Source organism: Terrapene carolina, unplaced genomic scaffold, assembly GCF_002925995.2.
Source record: "Terrapene carolina triunguis isolate 2854851 unplaced genomic scaffold, T_m_triunguis-2.0 Scaffold66, whole genome shotgun sequence".
NCBI lineage: Eukaryota > Metazoa > Chordata > Testudines > Emydidae > Terrapene > Terrapene triunguis.
In genome coordinates, this window is record NW_020664417.1 from 69,316,247 (window position 1) to 69,332,713 (window position 16,467).

At 45.5% G+C, this 16,467-nt stretch overlaps 1 protein-coding gene across 1 annotated transcript in view; it reads right to left on the minus strand.

The window, feature by feature from the left end:
* The window catches only part of STIM2 (stromal interaction molecule 2), a 139,591-nt gene extending 133,327 nt beyond the window's left edge, over nt 1–6,264 (minus strand). The window contains exon 1 of the mRNA XM_024204286.3: nt 6,069–6,264. Within this exon, the coding sequence (XP_024060054.1) occupies nt 6,069–6,264 (196 nt within the window). The remainder of the gene's footprint in view (nt 1–6,068) is intronic.
* Nucleotides 6,265–16,467: the final 10,203 nt, after the last annotated feature.

The following is a 16,467-nucleotide window of genomic DNA, read 5'->3' on the forward strand; positions in this document are numbered from 1 at the left end:
AAGTAGCAAGCCAGAGAATCGTTAATATGGCAGTATTTTGGACAGACTGAAGGACAGTGAGGTGGGTGTCCACAAAGCCATCCATATATACAATGATGCTATAAGTAACGCTTTAAAAAATACATAGTTAGCAAGTATAGCACTTTGCCTGAGATATTTCAAATGTGGAAGATGCATAAACAAAAAAATCCATTAAAAATCACTCAGAGCACCTTAAATACACATAGCGCTATGAAGTAAGATTTCTTGCCCCATAAGAGAAAAAGCTGTAAAGATGCTATAAAGATATTAAAATGTTGTACGATGATTAAAGATAGCATTTTACAGGCCACATAAAATCAGAACAGGTCTCTGTGGTTATATTTCATATAAATCCACACCTGAAAAACCAACTAATCCAGTCTGTAAAGATGATGAAATACAGACAGCAACATCAATATAAATCGCAGTACCCTATCTCTGAACTGTTTACGAATACCAACAACCACCACCATATAATGCTCTACAAACACCAAAACCTCAACACCCTTCTGAGGTATGATCCCAAATTTACAGATAGGGAAAAAGATAGAAGTGACTTGCCCAATGCTACACAGCAAGTCAACAGAACAGCTAAGACTGGAATTCAGGAGTGCTCATCGCCCAAATGCAAGTTCAGTTGACTAGACTGTACTGCCTCACTTCCCTGCATTGCAGGAATCACTCAGGATATCAATTATAGATTTCAAAGATTGTAGATGAGCCTGTATTTTCTAACCCTCCGGTCATTCTTATCATTAAGAGATTCATGTAAGCTCTTACCCACAGAAATTTAACAATTTTAGCTCAGGGCACCAAGAATACGGTTTCATTTAACATTACCAGTCTTTACATTGGTAAGTCATGTAAAACTCTTTTCAGGGCTGGCCTTACCATGAGGCGAATTGAGGCGGCCACCTCAGGTGCCAGACGGGGGGGGGGGGGGGGGGGGGGAGGGGCGGCACCACTAGGACCCAGAGTGTAGAAAATTGTGTCTGGTGCTGGTGTATACGTATTCTCTCTGCTCTAGATGCACAGAGATGGTGAAGTGCTGTGTTGGAGGAAGGAGGGCACAAAAGACATAACAGGCAGGCAGGAGAAAAGGTGAGGGAATAACAGAAAGCAGCAGGAGCTGCAGGGAGAGAGAGGAGGAGCCTCTTATGTACCTCTCTAGCACCCCTGGGAGCCTGGACTGATTAACACCAGCTTCTCAGGGAGCTTCCTGTTTCCTGCTGCTTCCCTGAACCCATTTGAAGAGAACAGGCAATCAACTGAAGTAGTAGGAGCCAGTTAGGCCCTTAAGACGCTGATATCTTCTCTCACTCAGGCCCTGCTACCAGCCTGCTTATTTGTCCCCTTCAACTGAGTGTTGAGAGCCACTATAGCTGGCACAGAACAGCAGTCATGAGTGAAAGAAGAAAACACCCCTCTGGGGCAGCAATCAGAAAAAAGCAAGCAAGCAAAGGAAGCTTTTCTATCTAAGCAGGAAGAAGCGCTTCTGAGATACATAGACACATGTTCACGGTGAGCCTTCCGGTCCCAGTGAGGATGTGAGTGGTGAGGAGATGCCTGATCTTCCAGTTAGTCAGAGTGCAGGTGACCTGGCAGCTACTGCAGCATCCATATCTCCATTTCAAATGGAGGTAACCATGCACATTCCTGAACAAAAGTGTAGGTCAGAGAAGAGTGTAGTGGAGGCGCAAGAAACAACTGCTGCTGAGTTTAGTTCCTTAAGTCTAGATGACCCAGGACTGTGGACCTGCTTGAGTGACTTCCTTGTACTGCGTGGGCCACAGCAAGTGAAAAACTTCATGTTCCCCAAAGACAATGAAAATAGAAGTTTCCATCCAACACATTACTGGTGACAAAGTGGAGAGGCCATGGCTTACGTACTCAAAAATCCAGAATGCTGCATACTGTTTTTGTTGCAAACTCTTCCAGTCTAATGTTCCAGACACACTGGGTTCTACAAGAACAAAGGACTGGAAAAGTCTGGCTAGAAATCTGGCATGCCATGAGAAGGTAGCAAATCACCAGAGAGCATTCCATAGGTGGAAAGAGCTTGAGATGAGACTATGGTTAAAGGTCACCATAGATGATCAGCATTAAGAGAAGATTGCATCAGAGTCTCTTTACTGGAAAACTAAATTTGTTAGTCTCTAAGGTGCCACAAGTACTCCTGTTCTTTTTACTGGAAAAATGTTCTGAAAAGGCTCATTGCCATTGTGAGAACTCTTGCTACCCAAAACCTAGCACTGCGTGGCACTGTGACATCAGCTGTATGTGCCAAACAATGGAAACTTGCTTAAAATTGTGGAGCTGATGGCTGAGTTTGATGCTGTACTCCAGAAGCATATAAGAAGAGTCACCACCCAAGAAATGTACACACACCACTACCTTAGAAAAACAATTCAAAATGAGATCATACAGTTACTGGCAACAAAAGTCAGAAGATTGTGGCAGATCTGAAGTCAGCAAGATATTATTCTGTTATTCTGGACTGCACACCTGACATCAGCCATATGGAACAAATTACTTTAATGGTGCATTTTGTAACAACAGAACCTAGTGAAAATGTCCCTGCAATGGTGACTGTCAGAGTATTTTCTAGAATTTATTGACATTGATGATACTACAGGAGCAGGTATGACGAATGTGCTTCTTAAAAAACTGGAAGATACGGGAATTGCGATAGCTGACATGAGAGGTCAGGGCTACGATAATGGTGCCAATGTGAGAGGAAAGAACAGAGGAGTGCAGACACGGATCCGAGAGTTAAACCCTAAAGTTTTTTTGTCCCATGCAGATCTCATTCATTGAACTTGGTGGTCAGTGATGCAGCATCAGCTTCTAGTGAGGTTGCTGAATTTTTTAATGTAATTCAAAGCATCTATGTATTTTTCTCTGCATCAACTCATCAATGGCTAATTTTGAAGCAATATTGGGAACATCCTCTCTGACACTGAAACCACTGAGTGCCACACGATGGGAAAGTCGAGTGGAGGCAATAAAGCCTATCAAACACCAAATTGGGAAGACAGATGATGTCATAGTTGCCATTCTGGAGGATAATGCTATGACAGGAACTGTTCGTGGGAGAACAGTGGCAGAGGGAAATGGAGTCACCAGAAACATACGTAACTTCAAATTTCTGTGTGGCTTAGTGTTGTGGCATGACATACTGTTTGAAATAAATGTTGTAAGCAAGAGACTCCAAGGTGTTAACCTTGATATATCTGGAGCAATGGAACAACTGGACAAAGCAAAGTCATACCTACAGTCTTACTGGTCAGATGAGGGATTTCAAAACATTCTGAAGAGTGCACAGAAGTTGGCAGAGGAACTTCACACTGAAGCTATTTTCCCACCAATTCAAGAATACAAGAGTCACTGAAGAAGACGACATTTTGATTATGAGGCACGAGATAATCCCATAAGAGACCCCAAACAACAATTCAAAGTTGAATACTTTAACCAGGTGCTAGACTGTGCAATACAGTCAGTTGAACGTTTCATGCAGCTCAAGGAACACAGCAGTATATTTGGGATGTTGTATGATATTCCAAAACGCCTCACTATACCTGAAGAAGACCTACACCAGCAATGCAGGGCACCAGAGACAGTGTTAACACATGATGACATGCGTGATATTGATGCAAGTGATTTAGCTGATGAACTGAAAGCCCTTTCAAGATACATTTCAGCAGGATCAACTCCAAAGGCTGTTTTGGAATATATGTGCACAAATAAGATGACCACCCTCTTTCCAAATGCTTTTGTTGCTCTGTGCATACTTCTAACACTTCCTGTAACAGTTGCCAGTGGAGAACGCAGCTTCTCCAAGCTGAAGTTAATAAAAACACATCTACGCTCCACAATGACACAGGAGTGGCTGGTCGGCTTTGCAACCATCTCAATAGAGCATGAGCTGGCCCAGACTGTGGACCTTCAGGAAGCAGCTCAAATCTTTGCAAACAAGAAGGCACGGAAAGCACCACTTTGATTATTCAAACAGATAAAAATGCCAGTGTTTACTATGCAGACAAGGAAAGTTACATTTGCTGTTCAGACGTTTGAAAGTTAAGTGTTACTTAAAATTTTGAACAAGGCATTTTAAGTTGTTCGTTCTCCTTTATTGGGGTAGGTAGCAGAGCTGTACCATGAGAGGAGAAGAACAGGAAGAAAGCAGAATTGAGACCTTTCAAAGTTTTGGCCCAAGCCAGGGGGCATGGGAGCGTCATTTGAGCTCCCCGCTTCAGGTGCCAAAATGTTGTGGGCCAGCCCTGCCTCTTTTGACTTACATCCTTACAATGTTTTCCTCTTACTCCTTTTCCTGATTAGACTTTTCTAAGCCTGGTGACACCACGCCAAAGCTCTGCTCTACTTTTAACCACTTTTAAATACAATAGCTAAGTATAAATCCTGTCCCATTGCAATTAAGAACCCAACAGTCTAAGGATTTTCACAACTGCTATACGCTTCCTACCATTCAAAAATATTAGAATAGTTTATTCAAATGTACACAAGCATCTCAACAGATGTACTTTGTTACTTTATTGATATCAATATTTCCAAATTCTTAAAGAAAAATGCATATTAAGATAAAAAGGCTGTTTTACAGACACTCCTTTCATCATAATCTGTGTTTTCAAATAATCAATGGTACCAACATTTTACTCTCTATAGAGATAAAACTGAATATGTGCATTAATTTTTTTTAAAATATTAAACTGAGGCAAAAGCTTTCCATGCAAGCATATCCAGGACCCAGGGAAGGCATGATTTTCATTGCAGCATCTGGCTCCTTGGCAGCTTTATAGGCAGCTGTGCTGGCAATATTGGAAATACTTGCAAGTTTGTCCGTTAGGCTTCTGAGGACCATCGAATTTTCCCAAAGCTGTTTTGCTGCTCTACTGAGTCATTCACTGCCACATTTTTTGGTACGAGTCTAATGGGCCCATGCAGATTCCATGATATATACATACATACATACCCTCTGAAGCTGTTAAAAACTACGCTATGGGTCCTTTCACAGCACACAGACAGAAATTTGTTCATGATTCTTCTGTTAAAGCCACCCACATTCTGACCCATCACCTGCACACTAGGGTTGCAAGTACATTTTGTGGGAATTAAAATAACAATTTCTCTGGCAACCATCCCACCAATACAGATATAAATGCACAATTAAATAGTCATTGTGTGTGTGTCTAAGACTCCTCCACCCTATGAAAGATGCCAGGAACGTGCCTTTTGCGGAGGATACGCGAACTCATTAATACAAGCCATGTCCTGGGAGCTAGACACAAGATAAATGGTTAAGAGGGACGTCTCATTATACCTGAAGAGAGCTTCTGAGCCAGCCAACCTCCAAAACACCCTTTGCATTCACACAAACACAATCCACAGCAGGAAACTATCACAGGAGACGGGACTCCAGTTCTTAACAAGATCATTAATTCAACAAGATCTAGCGGAGATCCACTTTCAGATTCTTTTCCGGGGGCTTCGCTGGGCTAAGGAGTGGGAAGCCTGTGACTGCCAGCTAAGCTCTCACAGCAGAGTCAATACCGCATTGCTGCTGATGCTGCTCATTTTCACAAGTAACAACATCCGAAAAACAGCCCCAGACAGTCCCCTGCAGACCCGGCTGGCTTCTCTGCAGAGAGCAGCAGCGGCTCCGCAGTGTCCATCCCCGCTGGGGAGAAGGAAGGTCCATCAGAACTCAGGGTGGGACCCGCAAGCGCTGGCGGAGTTTGCAAATCAAGGGGAGACAGTGGCCGCAGAGGGGAAAGCAGCCCGTAGACACCCACGCACTCCTCCCCAGCCCGCCGGGGCTGCAGCGCGTCTGGCTGGGCTCTAGACGCTGGACCGGACGGGGCTCGGCTGGTCCCCCAGGAGTAGGACGAGGTTCGGCTGGTTCCCCGCGGGTCTCCCCGGGGGCGGGACGGGGCTCGGCTGATCAGTACCAGTCTCTGCCCGGGGCCCCATGCGGAACCTGTCTGGGGTTCGCGTCTCCTCGCAGGGGACGCTCCCTCCCAGGCTGTTACCTGTCATCACTGCCGGGGACTCTGCCGCGGAGGCGCCGCCTCTTCTCCTGCCCCTGGCCACGTCCCCGGACTCCAGCTCGCATCCCGCGGCGGCGGCGGCCAGGAGCAGCCCCAGCAGCAGCAGGACCGGGACGGGGGCTCCTGCTGCCCCCGGCCGCCTCCCCGGGGCGCCGCTCGGGACCCGGACCCCGCTCATCGGTGCCGCTGCTGCAGCGACCGCCACCGGCTCCGCTGTGGCGCTTCCACCCCCGCCCGGCTCTGGCTCCGGCTCCGGCAGCCGAGCCGCGCTCCGCCCGCCCCCTGCGCCCCACGCTGCCTCCCGCCGCTGGCTTCCGGGGCTCTGCGCCTGCGCGGAAAAACGTCACCGCGCAAACGTGTCCGATAACTCCTCGGGGAAAGAGGTGCTGGCGAGGAGGCGGAGCTAAGGGCAGGGGCGGGGCTAGCTCAGAGGGCGGGGATAGGCTGGGGGTGCTGCGGGGAGGGGCTGGAGTCCGGGCCCGTCACTGCAGGGAGGCAGAGAAGGGCGCGCGCCAGCAGCCGGCGAGAGGAGCCCGCTCTGCAGGGGCCGTGCCCTGTGAGACGCAGAGGGGAAGCGGGGCTGCCCCAGCCAGGGGGACAGGAATCTGTTTGGGGCGGGTAGGAGTGGGGCCGCAGGGGGAAGCACGAGGGAGAAGCGCAGGTGGCTCCAGGGCTGTTCCGGGAGAGGAGAACAACAAGGCAATAGCAAGGCAGCTGCAGGCTGGAGGAGATCCCTGCTGAAGGCAGCAGGAGGAAGGAGAAACGGGAAGGGGAGAGGAAATGGTTACTGACAACTTTTTTTCAGTGCTTAACTCGTAATGAAAAGGGTTCCGGGGCTCCTGCAATTTTTTTCCCATTCATAACTGATGCAGCAAGCCCAGAGGTGCCAGGGCTATGAACAAGCGAGCCGGGGGCAGTGGGGGGCAGGACGCAGCGTTGGCAAGACCTGGCACAAATTAAGCACTGCTTTTTTTCCAGAAAGGACCCACCAGCTGTCACATCAAAGGCAGCTGAAAAACATAAATACTGTAACATTGCTCTTTGTGCAAATTGCTATAGAGGCCACAGGGATATTTTGTGATCACACACAGGAAGAAAGGCAATCCATCAAATAATCTTTCTATTAAGATACATTTAACACTGTTAACGAGTTTGAGACCTTCTACAATGGGTTTGGCAATCTGATCGTGTAACTAAAATGCACAGGGATTAGAGTCCATGGGCCTGGGTTCTACTCATGATTCAGCCATGAAGTGCTAAGCATAACGTTTTATTAATGAGACGAGAGCACCACTAGGAACCCCAAGTAGAAGTACATTTCAATTGAACAGTTCTTTCACAGGCATCTAGTAGGAGTGAGATTTAAAATATCTCTATGAACAGTTGCTCTAGTGATCCATATTAAAAAATTGAGCCACACAATCAAGCTTATGTTAAATTAATTCACTGAAAGTTTTAAAATGTACATAAGTTTAGCAACTTTTCACTGAGGAAGGGACATAAAAGGAGAGCTCTCTATTCCGAGAAAGAGGAATTAGGACATATTTTACAAAAAAGAAAATGCTGGAAGTCACATATGTACAGACTATTCTAAATTAATAGAGCTAAATGGTATTTGAAGCCTGGTCACACAAAAGCTAATATATAAAACAAAATTGAGCCCTCAACAAGTCCAGGACTTATTGTGGTAATAGCATGAGCCTTTAATGCTTGAGCAAAAGGACTGACTCCCCTAGACAAAAGCAGTAGCAGGCACATTCTTCATGGGGACCAGCCAATAGATAGAGATAAAACTAGACATTCTCCTACTGTAAGTTAGGCCTGCACTGTGCTCGGTGCTGTACAAACAAATAAGCCAATAGGGAACCCAAACTCTTAAGGTGCTCAAGGCCCTTCACTCCAACTGAAGTAACAGAGTAGAGAACCAGGACCTTTAAAGACCAGGCCTGTGGTCCCTGCTGTACAGAGTTTATATTCTAATTTCAGGCAAAGATAGAATAATTCATACACACAGCATACCAGAGAATAGTGCAACGTGAAGCCATATAGATGGGGGAAATATATTCCAAATATATTTACACACAAAAATATATTTAAAAAAAAAATAGTAAATCTCAAAATAACCCTGCCTTTGAGGAGGCTGTGCAGGGAAAATGAAGGTTACTTCCCTGTAACCGAGGTTCTTTGAGATAGACTCTGGATATTGCTAGTCGTGGGGTGCTCCGACTGGTGCAGCCTGAATGGTAAAATTTACTAGCAGTAGTCATTGGAGTGTCCACACACCTCCCTTGGCCTTCCCCTCACTGAGCTCTGGGTGTTCTAGGGCAAGTGTTTAGAAGGAGTGTAGTGCTCCACTACCTTAGTTCCTTCCCCTCTGACCCCAACCATTTGGTAAGTAGGACTGCAAGGTAGTGAGGAAAGGTGGACGTGAAGTGTCAATATGCAGATCCATCTCAAAGGACCTCAGTTATAGGTCAGTAACATTCATTTCTTCCTTTGAGTGTACTTTGCATATTCCCATTCATGGGATAGATTAATAAGCAGTACTCTGACTCAGGATGGTGAGACCCAGAGTGCACCTCTAGTTAAACAAGGAGTGCAGAACTGCCTTGCCCAATTTTGCATCTGAGCTAGATTCTGAGTCTAAAGAATAATGTTAAGTAAAAGTAAAAAGAACAGGAGTACTTGTGGCACCTTAGAGACTAACAAATTTATTAGAGCATAAGCTTTCGTGGGCTACAACCCACTTCTTCGGATGCATATTGAGTGAAACATATCGAGGAGATATATATACACACATACAGAGAGCATGAAACCTGTTAAGTAAAAGTGTGACCAGAACTCCAGGTTGCTGCTCTATATATTTCTACCAGAGGAATATGTCAACAGAAAACCATACAAGTTGTCTTTGATCTAGTTGAATGAGTTTTGTTGCCTGGAGGAGTGGATAATCCCTACAATTTATAAGGTTCATAAATGCTTAATCTAATCCATCTAGAGAGTGTGTACAGAAATCCCTTTTCCTTTTTTTTTATCCACGAGCTATAAACAGCCTTGAAGATTGTCTAAAGGGGACTGAAAAGGATACCTTTCATTGCACTTTAATTGTCTGTCCACCACATTAATGACCTTAACACTTGTTGTGGAATTATTATTTTTTATTCATGCTGTCTAAACCTGGTGTGTAATTCTTTGCTAAACAGTGCAGAAGGTATCTCATCTGAAGACAAGCAAAAGGAATCACTGCTCTGGATGATGCCAGCAGACCCAGGAACCAAAGGAAGAAAAGAATTCATTGTCTTGATAACTGGTGGAGGCAATATACACATCTGTTTGTTTTAATATCTCTCTTGTCTGGGAGAAAAGCTCTCTCCACAGTTAAATCCGATATGGCTTTTATAAAAAGACTCCTTTAAGTGGGTTTAGGCAGGACTTTTCCCAATATATCTGTACTCCCAGACTGACAAATGGTGAACATATTTGACTTACATGTTCTAAGATCTCTTCCCAAGTTCCCTGGACGATATTTTTATTAGACAGTCCTCTAGGTGCGGGATACATATGTCCATGACTTTCTTAGCTATGCTGCTACAACACACAGGCATTTTGTAAACATCCTGAGTGCTGTATACAACTCATAAAGGAGGACACTGTACTGAAAATGGTCCTGTTCAACAATGAAATGCAGGTACCTCCAAGGACATGGCCTTACAGAAATGTGAACATATTCATTGTTGAGCTCCAGAGGTACAAACCACTCCTGGAGAGAAAGAGAAGGTATTATAGAAGTTAGAGACAACATGCAGAAGCATAATTTCTTTATATGAGGCAATGTCTACACTACCACTTATGTCAGCAAAACTTATGTCACTCAGGGGTGTGAAAAAACACCCCCACCCCTCCTGAGTGACATAAATTTTGCTGGCGTAAGTGGCAGTGTTCACAGCATAGCTGACACTGCTCAGCATAGAGCAGCTACACTGATTTTACAGTGGCACAGCTGCATCAGTACATCTGTGCTGCTGTAAACTATCTAGTCTAGATATAGCCTACCTGTTCAATCTCTTTAAATCCGAAATAAAGCAAAGACCCATTTTTTGGGGGGGAGGGGGGGAGGAGTAGAAAACAACAAGTAAAACCCATTCTGTCTGCAATCTCATGGAACTACCTCTGTAGCACCTAATTATAGTAGAGATTGAACCTCCTTTAACAAATCGAGTTGACTTTGATCTCTGCCCAGATATGAAGCTGGTTGTTGTTAGGGGAAAAGGTTTGAATTAAATTGTGAAACCACATGAAATAACTTCTAAAATCCATCTATCCAATATTATTAACTCCCATTGATAATCAAAATGGGACTACTGGTACCCAAACTGAGGATAAGTAATGTCCAAGTGGACTAGCTTGAAGCTCTGTGTCAAAGCAGATGTCTTGGAGGAACCATAGAAGATGAACATGAAACTTTCCCTTTAATATTGCAAGATTTAACTTTCTTCCTCCATTGTAGCTGGTATTGTGGGGTATAATGGGTGGAAATGATATGACCTTTTCTAATAATTGTAATGAAGTGAAGGACACAAAGGAGCTGGGATTGCATTTGATATTTATGTATTGGAGTCAAATAAGGCCTCTCCTCTGTATTAAAGAAATCTAAAGATCTAGCAGTAGAGCTTACATTTTTCATCTTCTGTAGAATCATAGAATATCAGGGTTGGAAAGGACCTCAGGAGATCATCTAGTCCCCCTGCTCCAAGCAGGACCAACGCCCAACTAATCATCCCAGCCAGGGCTTTGTCAAGCCTGACCTTAAAAACCTCTAAGGATGGAGAGTCCACCGCCTCCCTACGTAACCCATTCCAGTGCTTCACCACCCTCCTAGTGAAAAAGTTTTTCCTAATATCCAACCTAAACCTCCCCCACTGCAACTTGAGACCATTGCTCCTTGTTCTGTCATCTGGTACCACTGAGAACAGTCTGGATCCATCCTCCTTGGAACCCCCTTTCAGGTAGTTGAAAGCAGCTATCAAATCCCCCCTCATTCTTCTCTTCTGCAGACTAAACAATCCCAGTTCCCTCAACCTCTCCTCATAAGTCTTGTGTTCCAGCCCCCTAATCATTTTAAAAAAGCAACAGAGAGTCCTGGGGCACCTTTAAGACTAACAGATGTATTGGAGCATAAGCTTTCATGGGTGAATACCCACTTCGTCAGACGCATGGTAGCCAACTGCTCTGACGAACTGGTACCCCATGCGTCTGACGAAGTGGGTATTCACCCACGAAAGCTTATGCTGTAATACATCTGTTAGTCTTAAAGGTGCCCCAGGACTCTCTGTTGCTTTTTATAGATCCAGACTAACATGGCTACCCCTCTGATACTAATCATTTTTGTTGCTCTCCGCTGGACTCTTTCCAATTTTTCCACAACCTTCTTGTAGTGTGGGGACCAAAACTGGACACAGTACTCCAGATGAGGCCTCACCAATGTCGAATAGAGGGGAACGATCACGTCCCTCGATCTGCTGGCAAATCTAGTATTTCATCAGTCTGAACACTAAACGGACCATCTCCTTCAAATGGAACATCCACAATCCTCATTTTTATTTTGCGAGGGAGTCCCGCTGATCTTAACCATGCGTGTCTCCTTAATGACAGCCAAAGCTACTGATCTTGCTGAAGTATCTGAGGAGTCAAAAGCTGCTCAATTGTTGCTTAGCAACATTCAGTCCTTCAGTCAAAACAGCATTGCATTATTTTTTGTGTTTCTCTGGAAGAGCATTAAGAAAAAGAGGACATATTGCTCCAGAGATGGTATTTATACCTAGCCATGACAGCTTCATAGTTGGAAATGTGCATGTATAATGCAGCTGAAGAAAATATTTGTCTTCTTAATCATCCACCTTCTTCCCTTCTTTATTGATGCAGTAGAGTGATTTTGGGCACCTTTTGATTTGTGAAGTGCCACTTCAACCACCAACTAATTAAGAGAAAGATGAATATGAAACGTAGCAAGTCCTTCTTGATGGAAATGATGTAATTTGTCTGTCTTCTTAGACAGAGGCTGAGTGGTTGAGGAGGTCTTCCAGACTGCCTTTGCTGTCTGAAGCAACCCGCTCTAACAATGGAAGTGTGGTTCATTATATAGCCTGTGCCCCCAAAATATAAAAGATTGCAGGATGTGATGATTTCTCTACAAAAACAGAAGCAATATCTAACATCTTTGACACTTGGGATACTAGCTCATGAAAGGCTAGAGCATCATTTGATGGCTTATATTCCCTACATTTTCATCTGGAGAACAAACGTACTGGCCGCCACTTCCAGCAGCTCTCATTGGCCTGGAGCAGCGAACCGCGGCCACTGGGAGCTGCGATCGTCCAAACCTGCGGATGTGGCAGGTAAACAAACCGGCCCGGCCTGCCAGGGGCTTTCCCTGCACAAGTGGCGGCACAAGTTTGGGAACTACTGCTGTAGACATATTCCTCTGGCAGAGACATGTAGAGCAGGAACCTAGACTTCTGTTCACACTTTTACTTAACATTATTCTTTAGACTCGGAATCTCGATCAGATACAAAATTTGACAAGGCAGTCCTGCACTCCTTGTTTAATAAGCAGTACTGTGACCCAGGACGGTGAGACCTGGAGTTCTCGTTAATCTATCCCATGAATGGGAATATGTGGAAGACACTCAAAAGAAGAAATGAAGATTACTTACCTGTAACTGAGGTTCTTTGAGATGGACTCTGCATATTCATACTCCACATCCACCTTTCCTCACTACCTTGGAGTCCCACTTACCAAAGGGCTTGGGGTCACAGGGGAAGGAACTGAGGTAGCGGAGCACCACACTCCTTTTAATCCATTGCCCAAGAACATCCAGAGTTCAGTGTGTATGGGGGAGAGGAGCAGACAAGGGAGGCAATGACTACTGCTAGTAGATATTTCCCATTCAGACTGCACCAGCCAGTGCATCTCAGGAGAGGGAATATTCAGAGGACACTTGAAGGAAGAACTGTTGCCATCTTAGTTTACTATACAGGAAATGGAATCACACAGCTGAATGTTTACATCTGTGGGTGAGGGAAATCAAGAAAACACTATAATACTATAACAGAGGGGTAGCCGTGTTAGTCTGAATCTGTAAAAAGCAACAGAGGGTCCTGTGGCCCCTTTAAGACTAACAAGTATTGGAGCATAAGATTTCGTGGGTGAATGCCCACTTCATCAGACGCAAGTCTGATGCGTCTGATGAAGTGGGCATTCACCCACGAAAGCTTATACTCCAATATTTCTGTTAGTCTTAAAGGGGCCACAGGACCCTCTGTTGCTTTTTACTATAATACTGAGGCCTAGTCTACACTAGTCTGTTATTTCGGAATTAGCTGAGTTAATTCGGGGGGGAAAAAAGATTCCGTCCACACGACCAAACCGTTTTTTCCGATTTAAAGGACTCTTTAATCCGATTTCTGTACTCCACCTTGGCAAGTGGAGTAGCGCTTATATCAAGATCGCAATCCCGGGTTAAAGGTATTCTGGACGCAATTCGACGTTTTTGGCCTCCGGGAGCTATCCCAGAATGCTCCCTTGTGATCGCTCTGGACAACACTCTCAACTCCGATGCACTAGCCAGGTGGGCAGGAAAAGCCCCGGGAACTTTTGAATTTCATTTCCTGTTTGGTCACCATCAGCACAGGTGACCATCACCACAGTCTACCATCACAGGTGACCATGCAGAGTCCACCATCACAAGAGATCACGCAGACCCGGATTCGCAGAAGAGCTCCAGCATGGTCCAAACGGGAGGTACTGGATCCCATCGCATGTTGGGGAGACGAGTCTGTTATGGCAGAACTACATTCCAAAAAAAGGAACGCAAATATGTACGCTAAAGTCTCCAGGGCCATGACGGAAAGAGGCTACTCCAGGGACATAGAGCTGTGTCGTACAAAAATCAAGGAGCTCAGGCAAGCGTACCAAAAAGCCAGGGAGGCAAATGGGCGCTCTGGGTCACAGCCCCATACATTCCACTTCTACCGTGAGCTGCATGCAATTATGGGGGGTGATGCCACCACTACCCCACCACTGTCCGTGGACACCTGCAAGGGGGGAGTTACACGAACCGAAGAGGAAGAGTCATTGGAGGACGAAGAGGAGGAGGAGGAGGACAGTGCACAGGCGGCAAGTGGGGAATCCATCTTCCCTCCTAGCCAGGAACTATTCTTAACGTTGGATCCAATAGCCTCCCCCCACTCCCAAGGTGGGCTCCCAGACCATGACCCTGGAGAAGGTACTTCTGGTGAGTGAGAGCCTGATCGGAGCCACGTGGTTGTGGGTGGTGGTGGGGGGAAACCCAGCCGCGCTGGGCTGTTCACGTTTAGTTTAAAGGGGTCATCCCTGCTCAGAGCCTCATCGGAGCCATGCAGTGGGTGCGGGGGGTGGGAGGGGCTGTTGTGTGAAGCAATCATCCCAGAGAGCCCGCAGGCCCTCCTTTTATATGGCAAACCCATCAGACATTGCTGAAAGCATTGAAATGAATGTAGAAGAAGCAGAACCCCGCGTGCCCCTAGGCTGCCTGCAAGCTGAATTCTGTTGCCCAGCCATGTGTGATGGCTTACTCACACCAAAGTGTCCCCTTTGTTCTCTGAAATGTATCTTTTTAAATACTATCCTCCCTTTTTCTCCTCCTGCAGGTGCAAATGTTTCAACGCGGCCCCTATCTACTCCGTCCCAGAGACTGGTCCAGATTAGAAGGCGGAAAAAACGAACTCAGGACGACATGTTCACCAAGCTCATGCGGTCCTCCCGCACTGATTGCCTCCACGCATTCAGCTGGGCCCTAACAATTGCAGAGTCCTGTAAAGCATTACAGGAACACGAAGAGAGGAGGGACGCGCATGATGAGAGCAGGCAGGACGCTATGGTCAAGCTCATGGGGGAGCAAACTGACATACTCTGCTGTATGGTGGATCTAATGCGGGAAAGGCAGCAAGACCACAGACTGCTGCTGCAGCCCCTGTATAACCGCCCTCTCTCCTCCCCAAGTTACATGGCCTCCTCACCCAGACACCCAAGAACACGAGGGGGGAGGCTACGGGGACCCCCACACTCAACCCCAGAGGATTGCCCAAGCAGCAGAAAGCTGGCATATGCGAACTTTTGATTTGGTTTCTGGACTTGTCCTTCCCTCCTTCTCAACCCCCCTAACTCAATACTCCTCCCCTCCCCTGGTCTACCTTCTGATTTCTCTCAATGTGTTGTGCAACAAATAATAAAGAACAGTTTTTAAACAATTTTGACTTTATTTCCTTTCATAAGAACATAAGAAAGGCCGTACCGGGTCAAACCAAAGGTCCATCTAGCCCAGTATCCTGTCTACCAGCAGTGGCCAATGCCAGATGCCCCAGAGGGAGTGAACCTAACAGGCAAGGAGCAAGTGATCTCTCTCCTGCCATCCATCTCCACCCTCTGACAGACAGAGGCTAGGGACACCATTCCTTACCCGTCCTGGCTAATAGCCATTAATGGACTTAACCACCATGAATTTATCCAGTTCTCTTTTAAACTCTGTTATAGTCCTAGCCTTCACAACCTCCTCAGGTAAGGAGTTCCACTAGTTGACTGTGCGCTGCGTGAAGAAGAACTTCCTTGTATTTGTTTTAAACCTGCTGCCTATTAATTTCATTTGATGACCCCTAGTTCTTGTATTATGGGAATAAGTAAATAACTTTTCCTTATCCACTTTCTCCACATCACTCATGATTTTATATACCTCTATCATATCCCCCCTTAGTCTCCTCTTTTCCAAGCTGAAGAGTCCTAGCCTCTTTAATCTCTCCTCATATGGGACCCGTTCCAAACCCTTAATCATTTTAGTTGCCCTTTTCTGAACCTTTTCTAGTGCCAGTATATCTTTTTTGAGATGAGGAGACCACATCTGTACGCAGTATTCGAGATGAGGGCGTACCATCGATTTATATAAGGGCAATAATATATTCTCAGTCTTATTCTCTATCCCCTTTTTAATGATTCCTAACATCCTGTTTGTTTTTTTGACCGCCTCTGCACACTGCGTGGACATTTTCAGAGAACTATCCACGATGACTCCAAGATCTTTTTCCTGACTTGTTGTAGCTAAATTAGCCCCCATCATATTGTATGTATAGTTGGGGTTATTTTTTCCAATGTGCATTACTTTACATTTAGCCGCATTAAATTTCATTTGCCATTTTGTTGCCCAATCACTTAGTTTTGTGAGATCTTTTTGAAGTTCATCACAGTCTGCTTTGGTCTTAACTATCTTGAGCAGTTTAGTATCATCTGCAAACTTTGCCACCTCACTGTTTACCCCTTTCTCCAGATCATTTATGAATAAGTTGAATAGGA